We start from the raw sequence: 15,246 nt of genomic DNA, 5'->3' as shown, positions 1-15,246 counted from the left end.
TTTGTTCTTTTTCTTGACTTTATCTAATTTTCCTTTCGTTCTTTGAATGTCTTTAAGGTGGATGTTTTGAAGTCTTGTTTGAGTTGACCTGCTATATCAGTTCTGTTACAGGGACAGTGTCTTTTGATTTTAATTTTTTCCCCTTGAATGGGCCATGCTTTCCTATTTCTTTATACGCTTTGTGATTTTTGTTGTTGAAAACTAGGCATTTGAAACTAATAATATGGCAACTCTGGAAATCAGATTCTTTTCCCTTCCCAGGGTTTGATGTCTATGTTACTGTTTTTGTGTTTGGGATCTGTGTTGAGGATCAGCCTGAAGTATAAATTTTAAGATCTCTAGGTCTTTTATGAGCCTTTCCCTGGATATGTTCAGTAACTTTGGGATATTCTCTGTATATGTAGTTGTTTTGAATGTCATAGTCATTAATGTCTATCTTCTAAAAGGGGAAAAGGAAACAATGAAGGGGCAGCCCTTGAAATTGCTTGGAAGTCATTTTAGCTGGTGGGAGAGGGGCTTTGAACAGTTGGCTGGTGAGGGTGCAGTGGCATTGGCTACCCATCTTTTTGTGCCTGTTATCAGAAGCAGTCAGAGCACAGATTCCTGATATTTGGAGGGTTCTTTTCCCCACCTGGACTCTCACAGGCTAAGTGCAGGCAGCTCTAGGAGCATATGCTGGTGGCTGGGAAGTGGGATGGGGCATGGGCAGCTATTGTGGAAAGAGCTGAAATTGATGGAAATGAGCCACAGTTTATTGTTGAAATATCCTGTAGAAGTTGCAAGCATGGATATAAACTCCTTTATTTACCCTTTTTAAAAATTTTATTTATTAAATTTTTGTTGTGCTGGGTCTTTGTTGCTATTCACAGGCTTTCTCTAGCGCTGGTGAGCAGGGGCTACTCTCTAGTTGTGGTTTGTGGGCTGCACGTTGTGCTGGCTTCTCTTGTTGCAGAGCACGGACTCTGGGTGCATGGGGTCAGTAGTTGTGATGCATGGGCTTAATTGCCCTGTGGTATGTGGGATCTTCCTGGACCAGGGATTGAACTGGTGTCCCCTGCATTGCTAGGCAGATTCTTGACCACTGGGCTACCAGGGGAGCCCCCTTTTCTTTCCTTATTTCTTGAAAATGCTTGTCCACTGTTACATTACATTGTGTGTTGCTTGTTAAGTCTGATGACAATCTAGTTCTCTGATTTGTTTTGATATTTTAATTATTTTTAAATGAAAGAGATGAATATTTTTAATGATAAAAGGTACAATTCACAAAGATAGACATCATAAGCCATTAGACATCTAACAACAAAGAAACAAAGATACATAAAGCAAAAATCAGAACAGATCTAAGGGAAAAGAAAAATACAATCATAGTGACACATATTAACATTTCTCTGAGTATTTTATCAAGTGCAAAAAAAAGAATAGGAACATCTTGAGTAATGTCATTAAAAATTATAGTAGATTTCTATTCATATTAATAATTTGTTTGATCTTTTTATAAGAAGGCCCTGAAGGTTGTTTTTCTTTACCATTAAATTTAATCTTTATACTGTGATATGTCTTGGATTTGATTTAGGTCAGTTTTCCCAGGTGGTTGATGGGAGTTCTTTCAGTGTGTTGATTTAGGTCTTTTTTTATTTCCGGAAAGTTTTTGTTGGTAGTAATTTTAAAAATTAGTTCATTTCTTCCCCAAGAACTTCAAGTGTATGTGTGTTGTATCTTTTTTCCCTATCAGCACTCAATCTTAGATCCTTTTAACTTCTTTCTTTTAAAATTTCTTTATCTTGTTTGTTTCTTGCATTTCTTCTCCTTACTAAATTTTAGTCAATTCTATTATTCTTTGGATACTTTGTACTTAGTTTTTATGTTTGATACGACTTGATCTTTTCTTTTCTTGAGTTTAATCATCCCTGTTTCATCTTTTTGTTGAATGTATTTTTTTCACATCCAATAATCCTTATTAAGAACATTTACTTCAGTTTAAAGTGGTATGTTACAGATTTGTTTTTGATTTACGAGAAGAATTTTTCTTAGCTGAAGTGTGTGGTTTTGCTTCAGTGTATAAAGCTATTACAGGTCTTCGTTGTGGCACATGCAGTCTCTGAGGCATGTGGGATCTTTAGTTGTGGCTCTAATTCCCTGACCAGGGATTGATCCCCGGCCCCCTTCATTGGGAGTGTGGAGTCTTAGCCATTGGACCACCAAGGAAGTCCCTAGATTTGCTTTTTAAAAAAATTCTTACAGTAGCTTTATATGGAATTGGTTTGAATCTTATTTCTTTGCATTTAATTGACCGGTGTCCTAATTCAAAAGCATTCTTCTGTCATTTTAGTGATGTGATGTTTCTTCAATGAATGTTGTTACTGCTGATCATGGTGGAGTTGTTTTTCTTTTCATCTTTGTGAAATCCTGAATTTTACCCCCTTTTTTTTCTTTTTCTTCACTTCCCAGTAATGCTGAAAACTAGATAAAATCTAGTTTTATATTTTTAAATAAATGTTTAAATAAATAAACATTTATTTTTCATTTACGGTTTGGGTAAGGTTACCATTATTCTCCAGACCCAAAGTCTATATACAGACTTCTGGAAGTTATTACTTTAGTGGTGGTGGTTGTTCAGTTGCCTAGTTGTGTCTAACTCTTTGCAGCCCAATCAGCTGTGGCACACTAGGTCTTCCCGTCCCTCACCATTCCATCTCCTGAAGTTTGCCCAAGTTCCTGTTCACTGCATCAGTGATGTCATCCAGCCATCTTATCTTCTGACACCCTCTTTTCCTTCTGCCCTCAGTCTTTCCCATCATCAGGGACTTTTTCAGTAAGTTGGCTGTTTTCATCAGATGACCAAAATACTGGAGCCTCAGCTTCAGTATCAGTCCTTCCAACGTGTATTCAGGGTTGTACTTGAGTTGGTAGCAAAGAAGAATTATCTTAATATTAATGAACTAATTAATTAGTTCTATAAAAGTTCAACTCCTTTTTCATCTTAGTTATTTTATCTTTTTTTTTCCCCTATCTTTTTTTTGTCTATTTTATATGAGTACTTAGAGAACACACGTTCATGGTTATTGGTTGTTTAAGCATTTACATGCTATGCATTATTCAGTTGAGGTCTCTACTGTAACAGCTGTAGGGAGATAGTATTTGAGTCTGTCTCCACTGCTTAATTAGTTTGTTATATTTAGCAATGTACATCACCTCTCTGGAGCCACCATGTAAAAATGAGGTTGAGGAGAACATTTACCTACTAGAATTACTGAATGAAATCAACATTGTAAAGCTCTTGAAACATTTAAGTGAATATTCATTGTTTCAAACACTTGACACACTAAAAAAAGCCTTCCTTGTAGGTGAAAGGTGAAACCTGTTGGTAACATCCTTGTTTTCTAGGTTGCTGGAGGAGCAAATATAAGTCAGATTTCAGAAGCACTGAGCTGCTACAGGAATAGATCATGTTTTATGAAGGAAGCCCTCTACAGGCTCTTCACAGAGACGTTTTCAACGCAAATAACCATGCCTGCTATTTTAAAGGTAACTACAACTCAGAAATGTAATTTTTAAAACTACTTATTACTTGATTCAATTAAAGTTGTTTAAAATTTGGAAAACTCAGCAGTGGCCACAGGACTGGAAAAGGTCAGTTTTCACTCCAATCCCTAAAAAGGTAATGCCAAAGAATGTTCAAACTATTGCACAATTGCACTCATCTCACACACTAGTAAAGTAATGCTCAAAATTCTCCAAGCCAGGCTTCAGCAGTACATGAACCGTGAACTTCCAGATGTTCAGTCTGGTTTTAGAAAAGGCAGAGGAACCAGAGATCCAATTGCCAACACGCGCTAGATCATCAAAAAAGCAAGAGAGTTCCAGAAAAACATCTATTTCTGCTTTATTGACTATGCCAAAGCCTTTGACTGTGTGGATCACAATAAACTGTGGAAACTTCTGAAAGAGATGGGAATACCAGACCACCTGACCTGCCTCTTGAGAAATCTGTATGCAGGTCAAGAAGCAACAGTTAGAACTGGACATGGAACAATAGACTGGTTCCAAGTAGGAAAAGGAGTACGTCAAGGCTGTATATTGTCACCCTGCCTATTTAACTTATATGCAGAGTACATCATGAGAAACACTGGGCTGGAAGAAGCACAAGCTGGAATCAAGATTGCCGGGAGAAATATCAATAACCTCAGATATGCAGATGATACCACCCTTATGGCAGAAAGTAAAGAGGAACTAAAGAGCCTCTTGATGAAAGTGAAAGAGGAGAGTGAAAAAGTTGGCTTAAAGCTCAACATTCAGAAAACGAAAATCATGGCATCCGGTCCCATAACTTCATAGCAAATAGATGGAGAAACAGTGAAAGACTTTATTTTTCTGGGCTCCAAAATCAGTGCAGATGGTGACTGTAGCCATGAAATTAAAAGACGCTTACTCCTTGGAAGGAAAGCTATGACCAACCTAGACAGCATATTAAAAAGCAGAGACATTACTTTGCCAACAAAGGTCTGTCTAGTCAAAGGCTATGGTTTTCCCAGTAGTCATGTATGCATGTGAGAGTTGGACTATAAAGAAAGCTGAGCACCAAAGAATTGATGCTTTTGAACTGTGGTGTTGGAGAAGACTCTTGAGAGTCCCTTGGACTGCAAGGAGATCCAACCAGTCCATCCTAGAGATCAGTCCTGAGTGTTCATTGGAAGGACTGATGTTGAAGGTGAAACTCCAAAACTTTGGCCACCTAATATGAATAGCTGACTAATTTGAAAAGACCCTGATGCTGGGAAAGATTGAGGGCAGGAAGAGAAGGGAATGACAAAGGATGAGATGGTTGGATGGCATCACTGACTCAATGGACATGAGTTTGACTAAACTCTGGGAGTTGGTGATGGACAGGGAGGCCTGGCATGCTGCAGTCCATGGGGTCACAAAGAGTTGGACATGACTGAGGGACTGAACTGAACTAACTGAACTGATTAAACACATCGAATACAGTTACTTAATATGCCTTATTCTATTGTGAGTCACAGTGCCCACACAGTGGGAAAAAAAAAAAAGCAGTGTTAGGCTTAAACTGCCAGATCATCCCATGTTTTGAGCATCTTAATCAATCTCAATTGTTCAGATTTTTGAATTTGATCTGAGCATGGGATGATAGAACCATTGCCTAAAACAGGACTTAATCTGAAAACATGAATTCACTTTGTTTAAACATTTTTATTTATTCCTTTACTCTTTAAAATCTAAGATAATAGTTTTTTTCCCCAAAAATAGCAACCACAATATCCCTATAAGAATAGAACAAAATAGCAGTAATTGAAGGTAATTAATTCTAGCATTTAAAGTATTGTGAATAAAGTAAAGTTACCAATATTGATAGGGTCAGACTTTGCTTTCCTTTACAGAAGGATGAATTTGTTTTAAATGTAATTGGAAGAATTATGTGGTTTGAGAAAGAAAACTTATATTATTTAAACTTAAGTATAAATTGAAGTCCTAAAATTATTGTTTTTATTATTTGTAATTTCTGCAGTTCCATAAAAATAGGCTATTTTTATGACTGTTTTTAGGCTATTTGTGTACCATGGAGAATTAGATTTACTCATAACTTAAAAACAATACCGTATAAAGAGAAAAACTCTGGATCTTTGTTTCCCATCTGTAAGGAGAAAAATTGAATTAGATATTCTAAAAGTCCTTTTCATATCTATGTGAGATTTTGTGGGGGTTTTTTTTGTTGAAAATCATGTTTGTTTTACTTTCTATGTATTTATATTGCAGATGATGGCAATTACTTGAAATCCTAAGAGCAGTTTACAATATAGAAAAAAACAGTTTCCATAGAAGCAGTGTATACTGGCTCTGAGTTTATGTAGGTGTCAAAGTAAGGGGTCTGGTCTTTCATTGGTTCATAATCTCAGGGCTCATTTGTATATCAGCAGACTGGTCTCTGAGGAGGGGAGGGATCATTATCCCTATTTGAGAGACAAAACAGATCATGTTGTCCCTGAATGTTGGAGCAGGTATGGTATACACTTGGTATAACACCTTCAGTTTAAATTTATTTCTAGGTCTATACAATATGTCTTCTATTAATAGTTACCTTTCTAATGTTAGGTTTTTTGTTTGTTTTGTGGCCATGCCTCATGGCCTGTGGGATCTCAGTTCTCCAACCAGGAATTGAACCTGGGCCACGGCAGTGAAAACACAGAATCCTAACCACTAGTCCACCAGGCAACTCCCTAATGTTAGGTTTATCACTTTTCAAATTCAAATTTCTTCCTGCTCTTTTGATGGATTCATCCCATCTTTTTGTCCACTTTGTGTTTTTCTTTATCATGTTTCCCTTCCCTCGTAATTTCTTTTCCATTCCACCCCCACCTCCATTTCCTATCCAGATCCTATCTGAGACCCTGCCTAAATGTGTTCTCTGAATGAAACTTTTGACTTCCATACCAGAGATGATTGCTTGCTGTATGACCACCTTAGGCAGCACTTTATTTATACCTCTTTTGTGGTGCTTTTTTTCCAATTTCATCTTTTGACATCTCTTACAATGTTATTTGTTTATATACCCTATTTCTTTCATAAGGCTTTATGCTAAGGAGTAGGATATAAGTGATTCCTGTTTATTTCCCCTGTAGTGCTTATCATAATGCCTTGGAGGGACTGAGGCTCTATAAATGATTGTGAAATCACAGATGAGGAAACAGGTCCAGAGGAAGGAAGTGAGTTACCTAAAGTCACACAGCAAATTATTGACTGTGTTTGGGTTAGAAGGTATTGCTGGTGTCCTAAAAAATAAATGGTGAGGATGGGAAAAAATCTATTACTTTTTGTCCTGATAAGCAAGTATTTTTGATAACACAGAAATAAGACTGTGTAAAGAATGCTAATGTTGTCATATACCACTAAAATAAATTCATCTTCAGCTTGTGGCTGTAGGAATGAGGAGTCATCCATTGGATTTGCCAGTGCAGTTCACGGGCAGTGCTTGTGCCCTCAACTTAACACGCCAGGGCCTGGCCAGGGGCATGCCTGTTCGTCTGTTGTCAGAGGTTACCTGTCTACTTTTCAAGGCTTTGAAAACTTTCCCCCATTACCAGCAGGTAATTTGATTTTAATATTTGACTGTGCTTCTTACTTGAGGACAAATACATGAAAAATATGTTTTATTTAGTTCTGATTTTTCATCCTGAGAGAGAGAAGGAGGGAGGGGAGGGAGGGGGGAAAACAAATGCATGATTACTGTAGAAAAAACAAGAAATATAGATAAGTAATATGGTTTAAAAATGTTGCATTTATCAGAAAACAGCTACCCAGAAACATCTACTGTTAACACTTTGGTACATCCTATAGGCTTAGCAACATGTGTGCAAATTAAATTGAATTGAGTCATAGATCTAAATATAAAAGCTAAGTCATAGGTCTAAATATAAAAGCCATAAAACTAGAATAAAACATCAGAGTAGGCAACGTTTTCTTAGGATACAAAAAGCACACTTCATAAAAGAAAAATAATAAATTAGAATTCATCAAATTAGAAGCTTCTGCCCAAATACACACAGAGACATTAAAAAATGAAAAGATAATCCAGGACTGAGAAAAATGTCCATTACATATATATGACAGAGGACTTTTATCCAGAATGTAAAGAACTATTAAATAGGTAACACAAGATAAACAAACCAATTTTTTAACAAGGCAGAAGGCTTGAACAGACACTCCATGAAAGAAGATAGTGCAGGTGACAAATGAGCACTTGAAAAGATGCTCAGTATCTTTATCTATCAGGGAAATGCAAATTAAAAGCACATTTAGATACCACTGCACACTTAGGTGGGCTTCCTGGGTGGCACTAGTGGTAAGGAATCTGCCTACCAGTGCAGGAGATGCAAGAGACACGGGTTTAATCCCTGGGTCTGGAAGATCCTCTGGAGTAGAAAATGACACCCCACTCCAGTATACTTGCCTGGAAAATCCCATGGACAGAGGAGCCTGGCAGGCTACAATCCATGGGGCTGCAAAGAGTTGGACATGACTGAGTACACACCACAGCCTCACAGCATAGATAGCCTCATAGATAACACTGCACACCCCCTAGATTGGTTGAAATTTAAAAAGTGACAGTATCAGGTGTTGACAAAAGTGTACAGAAACTGAAATTCTCATATGCTGATGTTAAGAATGAAAAATGATAAAACCAATCCAACAGTCTGGTAATTTCTTTGAAAGTTAGAGATATACCTTTCATACTACACAGTTATTTCACTCGGAGAAATGAAATTATGTAGCCATATGATGGCATACACAAATGCCCATAATGTCTTTATTCATTATCCTCCCAAACCGAAAACTTAATGTGTAGCAACAGGTGAATAGATAAACCAATAATGGTATATTCATATAAGGAAATACTACTTGGTGATAAAAAGAAGTGAAGTACTGATACATGCCACGTGGATGAATCTCAAAAAACATTCTATGCTGAGCAAAATAAGCTATACATGATAAAATAGATACTGTATGACTTTATGTGAAATCTTAGAAAAGACTAATTAATGACAGTATGATTTTCTGGGGTTGAAATTTGCAAGTTGGGAATGGAGTGGAAAGTGTCACAGTGGAACTTTTCAGGGTAATGGAAGTATTTTTTATGTTGATTGTGGTGGTGGGTAAAGTTATACATAATATTTATAAATGTGTCAGATCTGATTGAAATGTATACTTAAAGTTAAAATGGGAATCAGTCTATTAAAATTACAGTAACATGATCTTTCCTCACTTAAAAGAAATCTGTATTTCCACTTTTTCTTGAAAAATTGGATGATCCTTCTCAATTCAGTCTGAATTCCTACATGGCCATCATTAGTTGGAGCTGATTAATAACTGCCACCATAAAAGGGCCTGAATTGTCCAGTTTGCCATAATTCCTCCCGCTGCCCTGTTGTTTTGCATTCTGCCGTCTTCATTTGTTTATGTTACTGCCTAGTTCCTGTTGGCATTTCAGGTTTGCTCCCCCTGCTTAATACACTATGCTGCTGTCACGGCAGTACATGCCACTGGCCTACTCATGGTCTTTCAAAGAGATGTTACAATTTTTTATTCCTATAGCTTTCCTAGAAGTCCTTTTCTCTCTCCTAGTTCAGTTCCTACTAGTCGTAGATAGAAAGTAGAAGCTCTGTCACAGAGTTAGTTATGAGATCTGGTTCAGACATAGTCATTCATTAGCTGGGCCAGGCTTCTAGGAATTGGTTTAGATTGACGCACAGGCAGGCAGCTTCCCACATAGATCCTTCTAGGGTTCAGGGGGAACGGAGACTCCCTCTCTGCCAGAAAGGAGGAAGATTACTCTTTGGGCAAAGGTAAATGTTTAGAGTTTAATAGTAAGATTGATACCAGAAACTATATAAACCAACTATACTTCAGTAAAAAATAAATTTAAAAAACTATAAAAAAAAATAGTAAGATTGAATGAAGAACTTGGAAAGGACCAGGTATGTAGTGGGCGTTCAATAAGAAAAGCTTAGAAGCTTCCAAATGCTTAGAACCTTTGTTTAGAATGGGTGTACATTTGCTCATAATTATTTTTCTTTATTCCCTTAAAGTTACAGAAGAATTGTCTTCTCTCCTTAACCAATTCCAGGATTCTTATGGATGTTCCATTCGACAGGCAAGTATAAAATTAGGTGATCTAATTTTGGGGTACTGACCAGTATTATTCTGAGCTTTGTTGTCTTTTGGTTATTAGCCTAGCAGGGGTCTGACTGAGGTTGCGATAAAGCGTTTGGGGAGAATGTTCTGTTCAGAAGTACTGTAGTTATAAATGTTGTCTCACAAAGTGTGAGTCCATTTCAGGGCAGTGAGTGATAACATAGGTGCTAGAGGGTTAAATATCGAATCAGGTTCTAGCTCTTCCATTATCCTTATGCATGTCAGATCTTCCTGGATCAGGGATCAAACCTGTGTCTTCTGCATTGGCAGGTGGATTCTTTACCACTGAGCCACCAGGGAAGCCTTTCTCTACCTTTTTGCATACTCTTTTCTTCTCTTCTTTTTGCCAAACACTCTTGGTTTTCATAGCTGAGTCTTTATAAGTCCACAAGTATTTTTAAACAGGATTTGCTGGGGAGGCTGAGTGATTTCTTAACTTCTCATGTATAGTTTACCACGTTTATTGTGAGAAAAATACTGTTTTTTAGGTTCGATGCTGCCAAGTTTGTTATGAGATGGCTTGGTAAGCATGAAAGTCCCAAGATGCAAGCCATGGCAGTGAGCATAACCTCTATTCTAGCCCTGCAGGTATGTGGTTGCTAAATGCAGACCTCTTTCTCTAGTCATAGCGGAGCAGTGATAGAATTTGAAACATTTTACTTTCTGCTTTTTTGTTTCTAGCTCTCACCTGAGCAAATTGCACAACTCAAAGAGGAGGTTTTCATGGCAGTTAAGGTAGGTTGTCACTTTTAGAACTTTTCAATAAAAGTAACAGTTTAAAAAATTAAGAACAGTTTAAAAGTATTATAAAATGAACAGTCTGTGGGACCTGCTACCCAGAAGAAGCTATTCTCTACTCTTCAATAGCTGTCTCTTCTGGTATTTACCTCCATATTTCTAAATGAAATGCTTATAACTGCAGCTGTTTTTTGTTTTGGCTGTGCTGCCTTCGTTGCACTGTGAGCATTCTCTAGTTGCGGCATGTGCTGTGGGGGTTTTCTTGTTATGGAGCTCAGCCTCAGGAATTGTGGCATTTGGGCTCTAGAGCACTTGGGTTCTCTAGTTGCAGTGTGCAGGCTTAGTTGTTCCATGGCATGTGAGATCTTAGTGTACTCACAGCTCTCCACCACCACCAGAGATTGGATCCATGTCCCCTGCATTGGAAGGTGGATTCTTAAGCACTGTACCACCAAGGAAGTACTACAGTTTATTGATTTATCAATTTTAGATGTTACCTCCTGATTCTGCTGCTGTCAGTTCAGTTCAGTTCAGTTCAGTCACTCAGTTGTGTCCAACTCTGTGACCCCATGGACTGCAATACTCCAGGCTCCTTGTCCATCACCAACACCTGGAGCTTACTCAGATTCATGTCCATCAAGTCAGTGATGCCATCCAACCATCTAATCCTCTGTCACCCCCTTCTCTTCCTGCCTTCAATCTTCCCAGCATCAGCATCTTTTCCAGTGAGTCAGTTCTTCTCATCAGGTAGCCAAAGTATTGGAGTTTCAGCTTCAGCATTAGTCCTTCCAATGCATATTCAGGACTGATTTCCTTTAGGATTGACTGGTTTGATCTCCTTGCAGTCCAAGGGACTCTCAAGAGTGTTCTCCAACACCACAGTTCAAAAGCATCAATTCTTCATGGTTAGTTGTTGCAGCCTTCTTGGTGTCAGATCCTTTGTTCTTGAGGTCAGGTCATGGTGAGGTAGCGAAGTTTCTTTAAAACTCCACCAACAAATGTTACTCTGTTTTATAAGAAAGGGCAAGGTCCCTAGGCAAAAATTTCACCCTCCAAGATCCAAGTCTAGCTATGAGGCGGGGGTCCCTGCAGGGGTCAGTTACCGTGCCACAAAGCATTGTCCAGCACCCAGTCTGGGTTCTCTTGCCAGTGTCCAGGCCTGGCTGAAAAGGTGCATCTTAGTTGGCATCTCCCTCAGGGCCAGGTCTCCAGACCCTGCCCAGTTGGCATCTCTTAGGGAGCCAGGTGCCCTAGACCCAGCCATTCCTCAGCTCCTCAGGCTGTCCAAGTGGTAGGGGCTAGGTCCCACAAACTGCATCCTATACAGACTGCCACTGCTATTAGATCACAGAGGCAGGGATGGGGGAGAGGGCCATCACCTCAGGGCCTGGCTCTGCCAGTGTGTGGCCTTGGCAAGGGTTCTGTGTCTCGGTAGAACACAGGCCTCAGCCTGTTCTCTGGGCCCCCCACTGATGCACGGCTGGGTGAGCTGGAGGCTCCAGGGAGGAGGCAGAGATCCACCTCTTACCTCACTCTGCACAGGACGACCACCACTCTGCCTGCCATTGGTTGAATGGTCGCTCATTGGCAGTTGCTTGCTTGTAGGAGGGGCCTATTGCCCTGCCGACCAGTAACTGAGCAGGATCACTAAGGGTCACTCGCTGACAGTTGCTGAGTTTAGGGAGGGGCCCACTTCACCACCAACCGGTGCCTGAGCAACCTTTAATAGTCTTTTGGTAACCATAGTCTGGTAAGGGAGAAAGTGGGGGCTAATGGCTACAGCACTGGCTGCATGCTGAGGGCTGTGCACAGCCATGCTGTATTACACTTTCAGGTCTTGCAGCTTTATTTTTGTGAATTCTCTAGATATATTCTCTCTTGACTGTATAAAATATTTGAGGTGGAATTATAACAGAGTGCTGCCAAGCACAGATCTTAGCACGTGGCCATCACTGTGTACTATTACTGTACACCCTGTTACCAGCCATTGATTGGTGCTGCAGTGGGCCCTCCCACAAGCGGCCAACTGTCAATAAGTGACCATTATTGGTCCTGCTCAGCCATTGGTTGGCACCAGGTCCCTCCCACAGGCAACCAGCTGTCAATGAGTGACCATTAGTGGTCCTGCTCAACCATTGGTTTGCACCAGGCCCCTCCCACAAGCAACCAACTGTCAATGAGTGACTGTTAACGGGCCTATTCAGCAAACAGTCAGTGGAGTGGTGGTCATTGGGGAGAGTGAGGTAAAAGGTGGATCGGGGTCTTCTCCCTGGGGACCTCCAGCTTACCTGGCCTTGGGCCCTTGGGTAAGCTGGGAGGCTCAGGGAACAGGCTGGGGGCTGTGTCCTGCAGGGCTCCAGAACCCTCACCAAGGCCACCTATTTGACTTTGCCCAGGCCTTGAGGCAGTGGTGAACCTCTCCCCTGTCTCTACCTCTTGACTTAATGGCAGTGGCAGTCAGCATAGGATGCAGTTGGCGGGACCTGGCCCCCACCATACAGGTGGCCTGAGGAGCCTGAAGGCCAGTTGGGCTCCTGGCTTCTCATTGATGATGGCTGGACAGGGTCTGGGGACATGGCCCTGAGGGAGTTGCCAACTGAGATCTGCTTCTTCAGCCAGGATCTGGACCTCAAAGGCTGAAGTTTTTGCCTAGGGACCTAGCCCTTTCTTGTTAGGACGGAGAATAATATTTGTTGGTGGAGATTTACAGAAACACCTTACCTCACCATGACCTGACCTCAAGAACAAAGGATCTGATACTAGGTCCCTTGTGGAAATGGCTGTCTCTTTCCTTTTACATGATAGTCTAGCATGTTTGAAAGAAAGCATAAATACTAGCTCAAGTTTGATCTAGAAATATTCTAATATGAAATGGTATGTTGGAATCTGTTAGTTTTTTCAAGATGTTAGGACATACGATTATAATACTAGTGTTATCCTCTAGCCACAGTAACCTGCTCAGTGGCATAGAACAGACGGTTTTTCCTCTAGAATATCTCCCCACTCCCCTCCCCCCATTCCCTGTGTCCTCATTCCTTGCTTAGCTGCCTTATCCTCTTTTTATTCTGGTCTCAGTTTAGATAGTACCTTTGTATGTGTTACTGAGTGCAAGCACAAGTTTATTCTGTTTGCCACACAGCAGGCCAATCAGGAGATGAGTTGATGGAACAGAAAATAATTATTTTAATTAGATAACTAGCAGACCAAGAAGATGGCAGACTAGTGTCTCAGAAGCCATCTTGCCCCAGGGACCACCACTCCCCTGGTGGTCCAGTGGTTCAATCCGCCTTGCAGTGCAGAGGAAGTGGGTTCAGTCCCTGCTCAGGGAATTAAGATCCCACATGCTGTGGAGCAACTAAGCCAGCATACGGCAATCAGTGAGGCCTGGCACCACTTAGAAGGTCCTTGTGCCTCAAAGAGCCCTCATGGTGCAACAGAGGTCCTGCATGCAGCAACTAAGACTTGATATTGCCCAATAAATAAATATTAAGAAAATTATTTTTAAAAGAACCAAACCCATCTTACCCAATCGTAACTGAGATAAGATTTGGACTCCTTTTATATACAGGAGGGGAGAGGGGCTCACTTGGCACTGACCAGTGGCTGAGCAGGATCACTAATGGTCGCATGTTGACAGTTGCTCGCTTCAGGAGAGGGGCCCACGTTGTGCCAACTGATGGCTGAGCGGGGTTGCTATAGCTTGCCCCTGCCTTGCTGCCACAACACTCTGAGCAGAACAGTGCGATATCAGAAAGCGGCCAGGTCTGAAGAACTTCCAGATCACTCCAGCATGTTGTAACTCTGGTTGGGGCGAAGCACAAGGCGCACAAGCAGTGGAGACCACAGTGGCTACGTGGAGGCAGTTGACACACCCATCCCTGGGATTGCTGTCTGAGGCAGGGGCGCTGTGGGTTCAGCCCATACTGACTTCACTGGTCAGCTCGTGACTGATGAGGTGGCCCAGGTGCGAGTGTCCCCAGAGTGGAGCTCTAGCCTGCCCAGCTGTGCGGTGGGTAGGCGGCAGGCATGGACCAGTGGGGTCTGTGTCGCTTCGTGCAGAGAGGTGCAGGGTGGTGCAGCAGCCCCTCCCTAGATGGCTGGTGCCAGGGATGGGGGAGGGAAGGGCCCATCACACTTTGGGAAGGCTGCTGTTACATTTGGAGGTTTCTCACACCTTTTCTAAAGAAAATTCTTAGGCTTTTATGTGTTTCCTTCAGAGCATTTACCAAATCTTAAAATTCTTTTATTTAGTTGAGAAAAACCAATTATCTTTTTTTTTTAATCTGTCTCTCTTACCTGAATATGTGCCTGCCTTCCAAAAGGTGTTGACTAGATACTCTTAACACATGAATAATGGAATAGCTAATATGTACTTGATTATGAGGTTTATTAACAAGCATGACAAACTAGATTAAGTGATTATTAAAATTTAATATTTTTTTCTTTTGAACCTCACAAAAACCCTAGGAAATAGGGGTAACTCATTTTACAGAGAGAAGGTAGGAACCAAAGCTATTAAGTGGTCAAACTGGGTTTAGAACCTCGGTTTGATTCTAAAAACTTTTCTTAACCATTGCTTTCCTTATATTGGAAACACTTGAGTCAGTCACCAGCGTGTCTAACTCTCTTTTTCTTTTTTAGGAACTTCTAGCAATAGTAAAACAGAAGACTGCTGAGAATCTAGATGACGTCACCCTCTTGTTTACTTTGAAAGCACTTTGGAATCTTACAGAACAGTCTCCGGCTATTTGTAGGCACTTTATTGAGAATCAAGGATTGGCGATCTTCATCCAAGTCTTGGAG

General features: G+C 40.7%; 1 protein-coding gene across 1 annotated transcript in view; it reads left to right on the top strand.

Moving 5' to 3' along the window:
* Positions 1–15,246, top strand: part of ZYG11A (zyg-11 family member A, cell cycle regulator) — a 63,407-nt gene that overhangs the window by 38,482 nt on the left and 9,679 nt on the right. Inside the window, exons 4-9 of the mRNA XM_027537235.1 lie at positions 3,385–3,525; positions 6,924–7,100; positions 9,600–9,664; positions 10,194–10,293; positions 10,387–10,440; positions 15,085–15,246. Of these exons, the coding sequence (XP_027393036.1) occupies positions 3,385–3,525; positions 6,924–7,100; positions 9,600–9,664; positions 10,194–10,293; positions 10,387–10,440; positions 15,085–15,246 (699 nt within the window). The remainder of the gene's footprint in view (positions 1–3,384; positions 3,526–6,923; positions 7,101–9,599; positions 9,665–10,193; positions 10,294–10,386; positions 10,441–15,084) is intronic.

This window comes from Bos indicus x Bos taurus, chromosome 3 (genome assembly GCF_003369695.1).
Source record: "Bos indicus x Bos taurus breed Angus x Brahman F1 hybrid chromosome 3, Bos_hybrid_MaternalHap_v2.0, whole genome shotgun sequence".
Lineage (NCBI taxonomy): Eukaryota > Metazoa > Chordata > Mammalia > Artiodactyla > Bovidae > Bos > Bos indicus x Bos taurus.
The sequence above is the reverse complement of the archived record's forward strand: the minus strand, read 5'-3'. Positions and strand labels throughout refer to the sequence as shown.